Source organism: Rhododendron vialii, chromosome 3a, assembly GCF_030253575.1.
Source record: "Rhododendron vialii isolate Sample 1 chromosome 3a, ASM3025357v1".
Classification (NCBI taxonomy): domain Eukaryota; kingdom Viridiplantae; phylum Streptophyta; class Magnoliopsida; order Ericales; family Ericaceae; genus Rhododendron; species Rhododendron vialii.
In genome coordinates, this window is record NC_080559.1 from 16,436,001 (window position 1) to 16,452,633 (window position 16,633).

Here is a 16,633-nt window from a genome sequence, read left to right on the forward strand (position 1 = left end):
AGAACTCCTCTTCATGTTGTGATCCATATTTGTAATTTGTTTATTAACATTTTACTGGTTCTAGATGAAGTATACTTTGTTCGTATAATTAGTCTTGCAAATTTATCTAATGCACCAACTTCACATCCTTACATATCTTTGAACAAAGTTTTGATTTTATTTTATTTTTCAGGAGTGAGCAATTTGGAGCACAAATTAGAGCCGTATTCACTCCATCGAGAGAGAGAGAGAGAGAGAGAGAGAGAGAGAGAGAGAGAGAGAGTTCTTAGTTTAGATATGAGCAAGTTATGTTAAGACGTTCCTATTTTTTCTCTTTTGTTTATTTGACTACTGCTAAGTCTTTGATGGTTTGTTGTATTTGCCAATGAATGAAATCTATTCAGAAGTTGTTGGCTTATACTTTCATATTTTTTCATTAGTTGCTCCAATTATATTTGTTGCGAATGGGTTGCATTGTGCCTTCAAACACTGGCATAGTTGCTGGATTGGAAGAACGCTACCTATTTGAATTCTTTGTGTTTTCTTTGAAAGTGTCAATGTGTTTTCTTGACCAGGGTGTTTTTGCATTAGTCAGATTATTAAATGATGTGAGCATTGCTGGTAAATTATAGTGATAGTAAAGGTTTTTGTCAGAATTCATCGGTAAGTGCTTTCAGGCACGGGCACAATCCCTAGTACAAGTATATAGAGTAGATACAAAATTTTTAATCTCTCTATATACTATTCTGGTGGTGATCAACCAACTGGTTAATTAAAAAGGGAGTTTGATCCCTACATCCCACCCACACTCCATCAATCAAATCCTCAATTGCCGATTGAATAATCATCGTCCTCAAATATTCTTTCCACCGCCGGCCTATAAATGTCAGGAAACTTCCCTTCACTGGTTTTAGATTCGACATTGCGTCAATCCGGCATTTTTGGTTTTAATCTGTTTGGCCTTGGGCAGTGACCAGGTTTTTCTTGTTAGAAATTAGGGTGGCGACTAAGGATGTCACAGTATTGGAAGACAGCGCCGAAATGAACTCAATGGTGCCGGCGACAGATGCGAGCATGTCGCGAGGGAATTCTGTTTCAGGGGTATTTTAGGAAGGTTAGGGCGTAGAGGATCTCCGGCTGTAATTAAAGAATGGGTGGACTAATTGTATTTTAATACTCATATCTATGGACTGTTGGCCAAAGCTCCATCATATTATTCTAAGAGTCATAGTAAATTTTTATCTCTAGCGCTTTCATAATTATATCTGTTTTTTGTTCAGATGAGAATCCAAAAAATTTTGGGTTTGATTTTTGAGATAATGAGTAGGGAGAGAGATTGAATAATAATTGAAGATAGAAGTAATAAGTTGAGAGAGATAAGAAATGAGAGTAATGATCGGAGATAGAGGTAATGAGTGGAGAGAGAAATGAAAGTAATAATTGGAAGTAGGAGTAATGAGTATTTTTAGAGTTGAAATTTGTTTTCCGAGTTCCCATCCAAACAATGCATCATTATGAGAGCTCTAGAGACATAAATTAACTATGACTCGGATACTACATTTCAAAAAATAAAAAACAAGATTCAAATGTTGTTTCTTATTTCTTCCCTTAAGAAAGGTAGGGCGTAGACCACAAAGAAAAGGAAATCGAAGCTCACGTTGAAATTGCTAAAGAGATGAATGAACACTCATTAGAACACCAGGCGAAAGAGAAGCTAGAGTGATTCTCTTTTTCGAAACTTTTTTGAATGATATTCAAGAAAATGATATTTTAGAAAAATTCATAGAATTAGAGGAACTCGTCCTCTTGGACGAAATGATCAAGGAATATTTGGAGACACATCTACAAAAGATTGGTATATGAATCCACAAAGAAACGATCTAATTAATCAATATATACAACGAGGATCGTATCCATACGATTTTGCACTTCTCAACAAATCTAATCTGTTTAATTATTCTCAGTGGCTATTCTATTCTACGTAATGAAGAACTTGTTATTCTTAACTCTTGGACTCATGAATTCCTATATAACTTAAGCGATACAATAAAATCTTTTTATATTCTTTTCTTAATTGATTTATGTACCAGATATCATTCGATCCATGAGTGGGAACTAATGATTGGCTCTGTCTACAATGATTTTGGATTTGTTCATAAAATCAAATTCTATCTGTTCTTGTTTCCATCCTTCCACCCATTGTAGATGCAATTTTTAAATATTTGATTTTCTTGAGTTGGTGGTAAGTGAGTGTCAAGGTAGGGTTCCGCCGACTTATTCCTGTTACGTGAGTCGAGTCGGGTAAGAGAAATGAGGATCTTCATATATAGAGAGATCCCCTTTTCTATGCAATCTGGAGAGAAAGAAGAAGATTGGTACCTTTGCCTTCTGGTTATTGGCTCGGGCATCTATGGAAAGAGGAAACCTTATGCGTTGTCTAGTAAGCTGCAATGATAAAAAAAATAAGATTTTTTCATCGATTCAAACGGATTGAACATTAGAGCGTTAAATTTTTTAACCATATTTTTAATGTATAAACCGTCTAAATTCTATATAAGGAGCTCAGTCTTTTTAAAAAAAATATGTATGTGTCAACCTCTATAAAAATGCCACGTAAGGTCCTGATATAATAATTATGAGAGCCCTAGAAATAAAAATTAATTATGACCCTTTAGGATAAAATGATTAGAAAAATAAAATCTTCGCACCGATTCAAACGAATTGAAATTTGAAGCACTTAATTTTTAAAAGGTTTATATATAAAAAAAATGATTAAAAAATTAAGCACTTTAATTTTCAATCCATTGTAAAATCTTATTTTTTCTGATCATTTTATTATAAAAGGTCATAGTTAATTTTTTTTTAGAATTTTCATAATTATCTGCTCTATAGGATTTCAAACAAGACCTTGGGTGGCATTTTTTTTTTTGGTCCAAATTACTAGTTTCCGTTTTCTATTGGACAGTGTGTAACGATATGATAAAAAATTATACATTATTTAAGGGATAAAAAAAAAACACTCAAATCTGAAACTACAAAAGCCCACCATTCGAATTGACAAACATAAAAGAGGAACAGTTGATGCCCAATTCAGATAGATACATCTCCGAGGCGGCGAATTGATTTTTGAGAGGCATGTCGACGAGAGAGAGACCCAGAAGAGGTGTATTACCTCCTGCTCAAGAGGTAATCAATCCCCTATCAGCCCTTCATCTTTGAATAACTCCCAATTTCCCTCTTTAACGTCACCATCAAATGATATTGTTTTCATTTTCAGTCATCGATTTTGTTCAGTAGAATACCCTTTATTTACTTTCTGGGTTATTAATTCCTCCCTTTAATTTTCCCATCACCTCATCTCAATTCGTCTAGCTGATTGTTTTTGTTTTGTTCATTCATGGATTTTTGTTTTAGTAGAATAAAACCCTTTCTTTAGTTGCTGTGTGATTAATTCATCTTGTGAGGTGTCTTTGAATTGACTGTAATACTGGAGTTATTGTAGAGGGAGTAGGGCTGAGGCCGATAAGGCCATGCCCGGAGTCGAGGGTAGCGGCCTACCCGACTCAAGCCCTTACCGGGTCGGTGGCTTTCCCACTGGATAGTTTGGAAGCATCTTTAATGTAATTTCGATTAAGGTTTCCTTAACAAAGGGTACTAGCAGAAGTGTGAGAGTTGAGTTTTTAATCTGTAGTGCGTATTTTTTCAGGCGCACCGTGAAACCGCTTAGATTTGGATTCTCTCGTGTTATGCGATTTTTGCATTTTCTCGTCTAGTTTTTTTTTTGATAAGCATCTTCTCGTCTAGTTATTGCACTACAATTCTTATCGTAAGATAATATAATATTCATGCTATTATTATTATTTTGTATGTCGGCAAAAGAAATTTTAATAATCTCCGCAAGATTACTAAGATTAAAAGGACAATGGCAAATGGAAATTGAAATTACTTAATCCCCAACGCTACCCGAGACCCAAGCATTGGTCCGAGACCAACAAACCCCAAACCCCAAACACCCAAAAAACAAAACCCCCCAAGCCCAAACCACCACCCCATTTGTAGACTACGTGATTGTGATTACAATAGTACATATTTATTTTGATCTGTGTTTGATGCTAAATGCAGAATATTGAAAAGATAGCAAAAGTTGTAAAGGACGGCAACTGCTATGGAGCTCAACAGATGTATAAGTCTATCAGTGCAAGGTATATAATTGTAAAAAAGCATTTTCTTGTGGTACACACTCAGATATAAATAGCTGTTTTTGTCACTGTTTTGTTACCATGTTAGAGTTCTATCTCCTCAGTGTATTAATATATTTTTGGTTGCTCTAATTGACATTGGTTGCTGTATGCATTTTTTGTAGTTAGAGTCACTATGCTATTTGTTTCTGAAATAGTTTTCAGTTTGAAAACACCCCTTTGTTTGTAGTGAAGTAAAAGGCAAAAAAAAAAGTGGGTTACAGTTTTTTCCACCCTGGAACTGTTCAACATAATCTTTTTGAATTTATATGATCCATTAAGTTCGAACACCACCTTGAAAGGCATTATATTAATATATTCAGCCCTCGGATGACAAGTTCAAAGCATTACCAGGCAGGACAGTCATAAACCTTGCCTTTGAAAAGTCATAGCTTCCTCTCCCAATCACACACACTCGCATCCACAGATTCACTCCCTGCTAGACTGTAGTAACTTGTAATATAGTAGCTAAAGTCTTTACAAACATTCTTTTACTAGTCCTTAGCCTTAGACTCTTTGGTTTTGTAATCCTTTCTGTTTTGAATTTTGTTACTTCGGGATTGTTAAATCCATAAAACATACATGGTTGGTGCAGATACATATCAGCTGAGAGGTATTCCGAAGCACTGGATATCCTCCATTCAGGTTCTTGCATTCAGTTGGAACATGGACAGGTGATACTCTTTTTTAGACCAATGGTTCTGCATGAGTTCAGTTCCGTTGAACTGTTGAAGTAACCTAAAAAGACGTAAATGTTAATGATGTGTATTTGACTTCTTTATGAAGTGGAATATCAGGTCTTCTTTGGATTTTACTGGCAGGATAAAATTTGATTGAGCCTTTTTGCTTAGCCATTGAAATTCCATTTTTGGATCATCATGTAAAACATGTAGCCCCCTATATTACCAGTTGAATTTTCCATCATTCTTACTACTAGAGGCACATTTGGTGCCTTCTTCTTCCCTCCCTCATTTTTGTGTCCTTGTTATACTTCTTAAGTGCTTTCATTTGGCTTGTAACAGATAAGAGCTTCCTTGGTGTTTTCTGGAGTGCTGGATATTTTTTGTGCTGCTAAATCTTGCTTTTTAGTGTTATTTCTGTCAGTGGAAGTGCAACTTTGCAGTAACTTGAAAGTAGTGTGTAGAACATGCCAATTTCAGACATGCCTGTCAGAATATAAAGTAAATTATTTCAAGGTGGAGCTTTAATTACCTGTGAAAAAATGAAAACTATTTTATGAAGTGAAGTCATACAGCATTCTCCTCTCACTTCTTGTTATCCATCCTGTGGTTCAATCTATGTGTTGACATTTTCAGCTTACATGCGGGGCTGAGCTTGCGCTTCTGTTTGTGGAGACACTTGTGAAAGGGAAATATCCGTACGATGAAGATACTCTTGGTCAGTTCCAGTCTTGTGATTAAAATGTTCATCACGTGTTATTTTTTCTTTTGTCTTTCTATAGATATTCGTGTCTTTTCATATTTGTATGTTACATGAACTGGAAGAACACACTCCCTTTTGTGACATCCAGAGACAGCAGCAATACACCTAATTTTAGAAGAAAAAGGTCATGTAGAATTGAATAGATCAAAACAGTCAACTTAGCGTTCATAAATGTTTAGAATCAGGAGGCAGCCTTAAAACTGGCAAAGGAGCTATGGGAATTGTTGTAATTACTGATTATAGTGAGCATACAGAGCATGTATGCCTAGAAATATTTAGCTGTGCAGGGAATACTGATCTACCACTTGAGCTTAAAGTCATAAGTTTTGGAACTCAACCTCATTAAATCTGGTGACTCAAGACTGAGTTGGGACTGTTTTGTAGCATTTTGATAGTGTGCTCATCAGTACAGTTGATGGAATGTTCGAATCATGGGATTATCACATGTTGTCCTGGATTAATTAATCATGCACGTTATGCCTGATCAAAAGCAATTTCACACTTGGAACGGTATTTTGGTATAGTTGTGTGGCGATGTAGTGTTGTGACCATTTTTGTAATATTTATTCAAGTTTCCAATATGACAAAAGTACATTGTTAGATCGTGTCAGGAAAATCTACAAGAAGTTTCCCCGAATTCCTGTGCCCCAACACCTGGACCTTGGAGATGATGATGACATGCAAAAACTTTCTGAAGCACTTGGAGCAGCAAAAGTACGTGTGGAGTGCTGCTCATCATTTTTGAAAGCTGCTATTAAGTGAGATTCCTTGGCTTTCTTGTTTTTGTTGTGAAGTAAGAATATCCTTACTTGTAATCCTTGCTGCCACTTTAACTGCTAAGTAAACCTGGCGGTGATGAGAATGTGAAGAGAATTCCACACCCCTAAGAAAAAAAGTGACTTGCAGTATATAAGCTTGAGGACACCCCTACTTGAATAGCTAGCTTTTTATTTGCGGAGTACTGCAGGGATACGTGGGGTGCATCCATGTCATGCAGTAGAAAGTGCTGTCAAGTGAGCGTGCTGCGTGCGAGGGTGGGAGTGAGGGCACCCTCACTCCAATAACTACCTTTGTGGTTGAGTTCTACCCAAGACCATCTAAGAAGGGCAACTGGTCCTGCCAAAAATTTATTTTTTAGCAGTCAGGAACTCTACTATCCTTTCCATTTGACGAAGTTGCAGACTTCCGGGTGCTGCATATATTCTAGTGTTTGGTATTTGGTGGTGCCAATATGTGTAACTGATTTCTTTTCTGTAGGTGGTCTGCAGAAGTCGGAGCTCATAGGAACGGATCTCCTGAACTACATGATATGCTAGCTGAATACATATATTCAGAATCTCCTGAGGCGGTAGGTGCAGAAGAATCTCCCAATATTGGGTTCTCAGATTCTCTCGTCATTTTTATCCAAATGTAAAGTATCAGAAGTTTTTCATCTCCCTGATTCAGCGTCATGATTAACTCCTTGTTCCAAATTTATAAAGTGCACAGAAACAGCAAATCACTAAGAGTCTAACATGTACATATGACTAGTGCTTCTGCAGAGGACATAGGTACTGCATGTTTTTTACATAAGTGGATGAATTTTCTTACTGTTTTAGGTACAATGGGGAAAGGCTATCACAGCTACTATTTGTATTTCAGTCACAAGTAGAAGTTGGGTGTTGGAGAATGATTTTATTCTGTTTTTTGACAGAGGGAAAAGTGTATAGGGTGTTAATGAATCCTAAGGCTAACAATATTCTAACACTCCCCCTCAAGCTGGAGAATAGATATCATAAAGGCCTAGCTTGTTACATAACAACTCTAACCGTGGTTTGAACAATGATTTAGTAAACATATCTGCCAATTGCACGCCTGTAGTCACGAAAGGAGTAGCAATCACACCACCAGCTAACTTTTCCCGCACAAGATGACAGTCAACTTCAATGTGTTTAGTTCTCTCATGAAACACTGGATTAGATGCAATGTGAATCGCTGCTTGATTATCACAGTATAGATTCATAGGTGATGGCACACTGAATCCTATCTCCTCAAGAAACGAGCGCACCCATACAAGTTCACATGTCGTGTGAATCATGGCTCGATATTTGGCCTCTGCACTAGACCGTGCAACTACTGTTTGCTTCTTACTTTTCCAATTTACAAGATTTCCCCCAAGAAAGACACAATATCCTGTAGTGGATTGTCAGATGGTCTTCCTGTCCATTCGGAATCAGTAAATCAACATGTAAATGTCCATTAGCTCAGTAATCCTGGATGAGTCTTAAGATACTTCACAATTCTAATGTGAAAGACGAGGTGTAGACATAAACTGACTCACAATACGAACTGCGAATGAGATATCAAGGCGAGTAATGGTAAGATAATTTAACTTACCAACCCAGCAACGCTACTGATTAGGATTAAGAAGTAACTCCCCCTGGTCAACATAAAGTTTGACATTGGGATCCATAGGAGTTTCAACAGGTTTAGTCCCCAACAAACCAGTTTCCGCTAGAATATCCAACGCATACTTTCGTTGAGATAAGTTAATACAATCTTTGGACCACGCTACCTCTATACCCAAGAAGTATCGCAATTTTCCCAAGTCCTTGGTATGAAATCGACTTTGTAGAAAATCTTTCAACTCACCAATGCCTTTTTGATCATCTCTTCCTCTAATGATAATATCATCTACATATACAATCAATAATATATTTCCTCAGTCAGATGTGAGGTGAAATACAGAGTGATCAGATTGGCAACGATGCATCCCAAATCGTAAGACAAAATCATTAAACCCAAGCTTGGCAATCGGAGAAAAAGTCTCAGCTTAGTCAACACCATTATATCCCTTAACAACAAGGCGAGCTTTGTAACGCTCAACAGACCCATTAGGATAATATTTAACCGTAAATACCCATCAATAATCAACAGTAGACTTTCCTAGCGAAAGAGGTATCCATTTTCATGAAGAGAAAATATCTCAGCCTCCATTGCTGTCCGCCACTTAGACAAAGGAAGGTCTTCCTGTAAAGTGTTAGGTACGTGTATGGAGGAAATGAACGAAGTGAAAGCTCGAAGAGAAGGCGATAAGTGATCATAGGAGACATAGTGAGAAATGGGGTGAGTAGTGCAAGTACGAGTACCTTTACGAAGAATAATAGGAAGACCAAGTGATCGTGGATCGTGGAGGTGGAGGCGTGGTGGAGATGCAACCGGATCTTGGGACGGAGGAGGCGTGGTGGCTGGTACATGTGGGGCTGTTAATACTTTCTTCCAACGAATATATACCTGCAAGGGTGTCACTAGAGAACTAGATGGTACACAAATAGGAAACACAGACTTAGCCTCAGGAAGGTCAACTAGAGTACGGTGACCTGAGTAAAAGGGAATTGACTCATTAAACGTGACATCAGGATAGACAAAATGATGACGTAGAGATGGTGAGTAACACTTATACCCTTTCAGAGTGCGCGAGCATCCCAAGAAAATACACCGAATTGACCGTGGATCAAGTTTGTCCCGGTTAGGATTCAAAGCATGAACATAACAGGTGCACCCGAACACTCATAGGGGTAATGAGTGGTGAGGGCAACCAAGAAATAAAACTGTATGGTGTATCTAACTGCCTAGGATGCTAGATGGCATACAATTGATCAATTGACCATAACTCCAGTAAGACTTAAGAACTTGCATTTGAAATAACAGTGCACGCATAACCTTTGATAAATGTTGAATCTTGCATTTGGCAACTCCATTTTGTTGTGGAGTCCAAGTGCAAGAAGATTGATGAATTATACCATGATCATCAAAAAACTTAGAAAGAGCATTATGAAAATATTCACGTGCATTGTCAAAACGAAATATACGAATGCAAGTATCAAACTGAGTTTTGATTTTCATATACAATGACTTCAAAATAGAAGACAACTTTGACCGCTCTTTCATGAGATAAAGATACGTGACACAAGAGTAATCATCGACAAAGATAACATAATACTGAAATCCAAAAACATTAGGAACACGCATTGGACCCCAAATATCAGAATGAACTAAGTGAAAAGGAAGGGACACACGACTCTTAACCTTATGATGAAAAGACACTCTATGATGTTTACTAAACTCACAGACTTCAGAGGGCAAAACATTAATACAGCTACATGAAGGTACCAACTGTTTAAGGTTCTGAAGAGATGGATGACCAAGATGACAATGATGTTGATAGGGTGACATTGAAGATTGAAGGGCAATAGAGCTAGGGTGAACATCGTTGGTAAAGTAATATAGGCCAACTCGTTCAGTACCACCACCAATTTTCCTCCCCGTCTTGAGATCCTGAAACACACAACCATCAGGGAAGAATGTGACAAAGCAATTTAAAGGCTTGTAAGTTTACTAACAGACATAAGATTTAATGGAAAAGGAGGAACATGCAATAAAAATCTAAAGTCAGAGAAGAAGTAACAGGAACAGAGCCCAAATCAATAATATCAATGGTTGACCCATCGGCTAAGGTAACACGAGATGGTTTAGGAATAGACTGATGGCCAGAAAGAATGGTAGAAGTATCAGTCATATGATCAGATGCACCCGAATCAATAACCCAAAGAATAGAAGAACGGGAAGATGCAATACAAGTACCGGAAGAACCTGTCTGAGATAGCGTAGCAGTGGATGACGAACCCATAGATGAAGGCCGATTCGACACAAGGCATTGGTACTCTTTTGCAGAAATAGTCACCATTGTGTCGGCATAATGAGTAAATGGCCCAATATTTTCAGATAGTAACCTGATGAGCCTGAGGAAAACCATATCATCATAACAATACTCCACTGTATGATTTGTGCCTCCACAATATGTGCACAATTCGAAACCACCAGTGTTCTTAAAGGCAGCCTCGGCGCCATGATTTCACCCTCGATGGCTCATTTGGCAGATAGGGAGATTTGGCGGAGCTAGGCGGGTCTTGATTGCCTTAAAAATATTTTAAAAAGATATTTTGAAAAAAAATGCCGAATCGCTTGGCAGCCCAGGCGCTTGGCAGTGCCGCCCGACTAGCGCCGAGCACCATTTAGAACATTGGGCATCACGGCCTCGACCATGGCCATTGACTCCCCCTAACATGCGATCCCCATGACTAGATGAAGAACTAAAACCACTAGAGACAGCGGAAGCAGGATTAGATGCCATTTCAATAACTAATCACGAACAAGAAACCAACAATCCACTAATGGATCAATCCACCAATCAATCAACTTTGTCTACCACAGAGTTAACAACCAACAACGAACAACTAGAGAAACAAGGAACCCAGTAATCAGCTACAACGAACAACCAACCAACTTCTCTAGAACCCTGTAATCAGCTACGACGAACAACCAACCAACTGAACAACTCTGCCTACCAACTAATCAAACCACCAACGAAAATATGCATCAAACAACGACCAACAATACCAATACCAATACTAACATCCGCATACCCCAATCAATCCAAACTTTCTTACCAGAACCAACAACAAATCGAGAGAAGGAGCAGACATGCAACATCCTATCAAAATCAACATCCCAACAAATCGAAAGCACCAACCAATGAACTGGAATCACAACACAGGTGCAGCAGATGAGAAATCGACAACAACCGAGCACTATTCAGGCGATTTCGAACAAGAACGAACCAGAAACATGAACCCAGTTACAGTCAAGCAGTCGAACAGGCTGTTTCAACCATAAAACTCAAACAAAAACGTGATTTAGGGCTATTTCGAACCTGATTTAGGCAATTTTAAGCATAAATCACATGATTTGGAGCTGTGTCGAATCAGATTAAGGGTTTTTGAGGCTGATTTAGGGATTTTGAGGCTGATTTTGGGGTTTCCGATGGCTGACTTTGAGTATGTGAGCGCTGGGTAGGTGTACGAGTACTGTGTTAGGGTTTTCTAGAGGTTAGGAGGGCTGAAATTGACTGGGTGTAGATTTTGCGAAAGGTTTTGGAGATCGTTTTAGGGTTTCGAACACATATCAGGCAATTTCGAGCCTGATTGAGGGTATTTCGAAGGTCGCCGGAGGGTTTCAAAGCATGTACCAGTCACGATTTAGGGTTTTAACTTCAGAGGTTTAAGGTTTGGACATTTGATTGCAGATGAAGAGGGGTTAGGGTTCCAGCGTGGTTGGGGTTTTGAGTGAATCTGGTTTAGGGTTTCAGTGCGTGAGCACTGTTCACGGTGGTTATGGTGGTGGGTGATGATGTTAGGGTAGGTTCGTGGTGGTTTATGATAAGGATTAAGGTGATGCTTTGATACCATGTTGTTTGAGAAAGGGAAAAGTGTATAGGGTGTTAATGAACCCTAGCACTAACAACTGTTATTTATATTAATCATATCCTAGTACCAAACATAACTAATCAATGTGGGACTCATACTATGGCTAACAATATTCTAACATATTCTGATATTGTTTAAGAGCAGACGGATATCATTTATCAGGCTCATGAGATGACATGTTTTGATTTGGAATGTATGTCAAAGCTGTATTTGGATGGCAAGAGATTAAATTTCCGACAACATCCTCAAGGGAATATCCAAAAGCTGTTACTAGTTGGGTGAAATTGGATATTGGTAGTGATACTTTATTTTTTCCTCAGTCATGGCTGTATTTTTTACTTATGGCTCTATTGAAGACGATAAATGTACGTCTTTAAGATTTAGCAATCTTTCTAATGTACACTTACTATGACTATAAAACAGATTACTGGTCAAATGTAGGTTCCAGCTTTTTTGTGTTGCGTTTCCTTGGCTCCATTGGTTTAGTGATATGTGTGACCCAATTTACTGGTTATTTGCAGGACATGGCTAGGGTTTCTTATCATTTTGTTCGAGGGAAACACCCTAGAAAGTTTGCTTCAACGCTTGTTAATTTTATGGGCAAGGTTAGGCTTCTTCTCATCTTGAATGCCATCTATTCTGGTATTCGATGGTTATGATGCTAGCGATACATGAACTTTTCTCGTCCACCCTCTCATTGTCGAGACAAAGTGGAACTTACTCGTAAACGTGTTCAGTTTTGTGTAGACCAGGTTCTATTTACTCCGCACTGTTAAGTCTATAATATTGCATGTTTTGTTTTTATTTTTATTGATAATACTCATAGATGATGCATGATATAACCAATGCTTTGTTTGTGATGCATTTAAGGCTCATATTTGCCAAGTTTTTCTGCTGAGTCCAATGCTTCCAGGTTCAACAGATTGATTTGTTGTTAAATGTGCTAAACTGACATGCTTTCCAATCATGCAGTGTTATCCAGGTGAAGATGATGTAGCAATTGCACGGGCCATTTTGATGTAAGTACAATTTAAAACTGGACCCATGCTTCTAGGTTCACGTTTTAAACATAAAATCCAGGGAGAATGATTTTCACACTCCCCTTTTAACCATCCACACTCCCTTTTTTTTTATCCACACGAATTTACAATATTTTCCTTGAATGTGTGAAAAAGTGTATTCAATAAAGGGCAAGATAGTAAATTCAAGTGAATAAAGACAAAGAAGGGAGTGTGAGTTGTAAAAAGGGGAGTGTGAAAATCAATTCCCAAAATCCAGATCATAATAACTCCTGTGATTCTGAACAAAGCAATGGAAACTTTGATTGCCAAAATTTACAGACCCATCACTCTCTCACTTTTGCTTGATGGAAACGCCAGATTGGTTAAATGGTAGTGAGTGATTAGTAGACAGGTGCTCTGCATAGAAAATTGGTGTTTCCGGGTCAGTTACCCAATCAATAAAACAGGGCCATTCGCTGCTTGATGTGTTCCTGCTTGATGTTTCCGGGGAGTTACCTAATAAATAATGCAGGGCCATGAACTGCCTGATGTATTCCTCCTTGGGAAACTTTGAGTTACGGCTGATCAGCAAAAGACAAAGAAAGGCTTATGATCATGCACTGCATTAGTAGGCACAACATTGAGTATTGTATCCAGAATGGATGCTAACATTTTTCAGCCTTTTCCCGAGTTCATTCCACACGAAAATGAAGTATTGAGTGCCTTCTTGTGTAATAGGTATTTATCTCATGGCAATCTGAGAGATGCTAACTGTCTTATGGACGAGCTAAAGAAGCAACTGAAGGGCAAGGACCTTGACTTCCCCAAATCCGATTTGATCCAGTTGATCAATTTTCTTTTGCAGACGTAAGTTGTTTTTACACTTCTTATGTTATGAATACAGTCTATGAAGCACCGACACTCTTAGAGATCGCTATATCCGTGTCAGATATTCAGGGGATACGTATGAGACTCACCCCATGGCGTGTCCATTAAATATGTATAAATTTTAAAACCTTTTTGGAGCAAAATATTTGTAACTTTAAAAGTATTGGGCCAAAAGGGTAAGTATAACACATGTGGGTAGAGGTATACACCATCAGTCAATAATGCATTCGATAGGAGTCCTGACCTATAGATTTAGTGTTTGCAATGTAGGTTTGCATAGCTAAATATCATTTTATTTAAATTGGTGTGTCTCCTGCTATGTTTGTGTCCCTATTTTTTGAGAATTGCCGTTTCCAGTCTCCACGCCCATGTCCCCAATCGTGTCCGTATCCATGCTACGTATAATACAGATTAGAATTGTTTTTTTAAGTGAAGTAATGTTGAATGCTAGCAAATTCAAATTGTTGGTTGAGTTTTCCACTCATCATTTAAAAGATAGGTCATATCCTGATCACATGTGTAAATGGTGATCCTTAAAGGTTCTGTTGTCCTCAACCTGTCCATTGGATAAGTACCTAAATGAAAATACACTAGTACTCGTGGTCCCTTCTCCATTTCCTTTGTTCGGGCCACTACTTTCTAGCAAAAGAGAAGAATACATTAGCACAACAATTTTACTACATTATGTCTAATTAGGAAAAGAGAAGGGCGGCTCGGGTGCAACTGTTTAAGGTTGCCCCAATGTAACCTGGTGGTCATGGTTAACAGCCTTTCTGCTGGGGTAAGGCTGTGACGCTGCATACCTCCGACCCTTCCCTAGACACTGCATTAATTGAGGGGCAAGATTTTGCAAATTTAGGTTTCTGGTGGCCAGTATCATCTGCACAAAGGGAAAATATTGTCCATCTGTCAACTATTTGCCCTCTTAAGCTCCAACTGTTCTTTTTCTTAAGCCTGAAAACCTCCTTTTACCCTCCCTAGATTGCGGATCTCTTAGTTGGTCAAAAAGTATTTGCCTATGTCTGACCATATTGTTTGTCAACTAGATTCTAAGGTTTGAGTTTAACAAAAAATACGTTACCTGTCCTTGGACAAGGTAGATTGGCTTATTCTTGAGATTATGATATATGTTGATGTTGAGATTGGATTTTCAGTGTTCTCTCTATTCTCAGGTTGCAGAGAGATGCTTTGCCCCTATTTAACATGTTGAGACAGACTTACAAATCTAGCATTGACAGAGAACCTGTATTCAACGAGGTGTGTGGTTATAGGTCAAAGTAAATGTTTAATGGTGCATATTGAGCTAGCTATTTTTTTTTTCCCTTGATAAATAAGCAAACAGTTGCCACAGCAATATCTTTTCTTCATCATGCCTAAAGATATGCATTCTTCTTTCATTTTCTTACTTAACAATTCCTATTGTTGTTTTTTAGTTGCTTGATGTAATTGCCGAAATTTTTTATGAAGTGCCGCGTAGAAATCCCCTGATGCAAGGAATGTTTGGAGATATCTTCAAGGTAGAGATTGTTTTCTTCTCGTTCATTGCTCTTGGAAAGGTGAAACTTGTATAAGGTATTCAAGCGCATAGACAATGATGTTGGAAAAGGGAATTCGTTCAATTTGGAGCCGATACAATTGCTTTTTTGCTCCCCATTACACTAGTATTCCTTTGTTTTTCTTTGTATGGTTCTTATCACAGAAACATGGAAAACTATTAGTGCTTCACGTAAGAAGTTGAAGGGAAAGAAAAAAGTAGTAAAAGAAATCCTTGCAGGTGAAATGCTTAAATGATATATGAACTCTTCGTATTCTGCAGATGATGGGAGGTGATGGTATGTGACAGACCAGTTCAATCTTTTGCTACTTCGAATGATGCCACAACACTTCCGTTATCCTGTTCAGAAGCTGTTCAATTGTTTTATGGAATTTCTAATTGTGTGCGTCTGTTGGGGGGGATGTGGGCACCTGGAAAAGAACTGTAATGGTATAGAACCTTTGATGTGTGCCTCGCTTCTTTTGGCTAATATGTACCTTGTGTTACTCAGAAACTCTCACAATTTCTTGAATGAAATTTGGTATACTTGTTGCTTTTCTCTTCCTATGCATTGTCCTTGCCAATGATCATTGTATGGAAACTGAACCATGGACTAATGTTCAAATTTTCCTTTGCTTTAGAGCATTTAATTGTGGCACAAAATTTCACAGATCTTCGAATTTCAAGAGATAATGTGCTCGCCGAGTTTGGATAAGATAAATGTCCTTGCTACTAGAAGATGTGAATTTCTTGGAGAAAAGAGGAAATGGTTTGACCATTTTATGATATGATGTGTCTTAGGTGAACCATCCAAGGGTTTAGGCCAGGAGTGTATCCTGCTGTTCTTGGTCAAGATTTGGGGACAAGAAACCTAGGATATGAAGTTGATCAGCATTGTTTTCAATAAACTGAGATGGGGGAGAACCATCTTATGGTATCTAATCTAATTTTAAGAAAAGGTCGTAGTACATTATTTCGTACCTGATAATCTTGGACACCTGAACATTGCCGCAGTGTGTGAAATCTTCATTTAGGGTGCGTTTCTGCTAAACTAAATGATTGAAGGTTCTGTTTGTTTGAGCATAAAATATTTACCTATAAAATAATTTTCACATTTTTGGTTGTATAAAATTTGGAAAAAAATGTTTTACCCGTAAAAAGTTTTCCAGCGCGCACGCACCCATGCACTCACTAATTTTAAACCATCGCCTTTGCTGTTATTCTACCTTTCTCTGATTCTCTCTC

General features: G+C 38.1%; 1 protein-coding gene across 2 annotated transcripts; it reads left to right on the plus strand.

Moving 5' to 3' along the window:
- The first annotated feature begins 3,004 nt into the window (after positions 1–3,004).
- On the plus strand, positions 3,005–15,953 carry LOC131318736 (protein GET4). Of its 2 annotated transcripts, XR_009197799.1 has the most exons (13): positions 3,005–3,165; positions 4,102–4,181; positions 4,813–4,891; positions 5,534–5,615; positions 6,262–6,418; positions 6,918–7,008; positions 12,487–12,570; positions 12,938–12,984; positions 13,705–13,833; positions 15,027–15,111; positions 15,288–15,371; positions 15,671–15,757; positions 15,823–15,953. XR_009197799.1 is itself a non-coding variant. In XM_058348684.1 (12 exons), exons 1-12 carry the CDS (start codon positions 3,115–3,117, stop codon positions 15,692–15,694), a joined length of 993 nt encoding a protein of 330 aa, XP_058204667.1. In that variant the 5' UTR covers positions 3,005–3,114; the 3' UTR covers positions 15,695–15,953. The 2 variants fall into 2 exon arrangements, 1 of the variants encoding a protein (XP_058204667.1); XM_058348684.1 differs by having other exon boundaries at positions 15,671–15,953.
- The last annotated feature ends 680 nt before the right edge of the window (positions 15,954–16,633 follow it).

Bases quoted from the DNA above. Each gene is read 5' to 3' on its own strand.
- LOC131318736 (XM_058348684.1), top strand. From the start codon at position 3,115: ATGTCGACGAGAGAGAGACCCAGAAGAGGTGTATTACCTCCTGCTCAA. The intron at 6,419-6,917 runs GTGAGATTCCTT...TCTTTTCTGTAG, and splicing joins TTTTTGAAAGCTGCTATTAA to GTGGTCTGCAGAAGTCGGAG. The intron at 12,985-13,704 runs GTAAGTACAATT...CTTGTGTAATAG, and splicing joins ATTGCACGGGCCATTTTGAT to GTATTTATCTCATGGCAATC.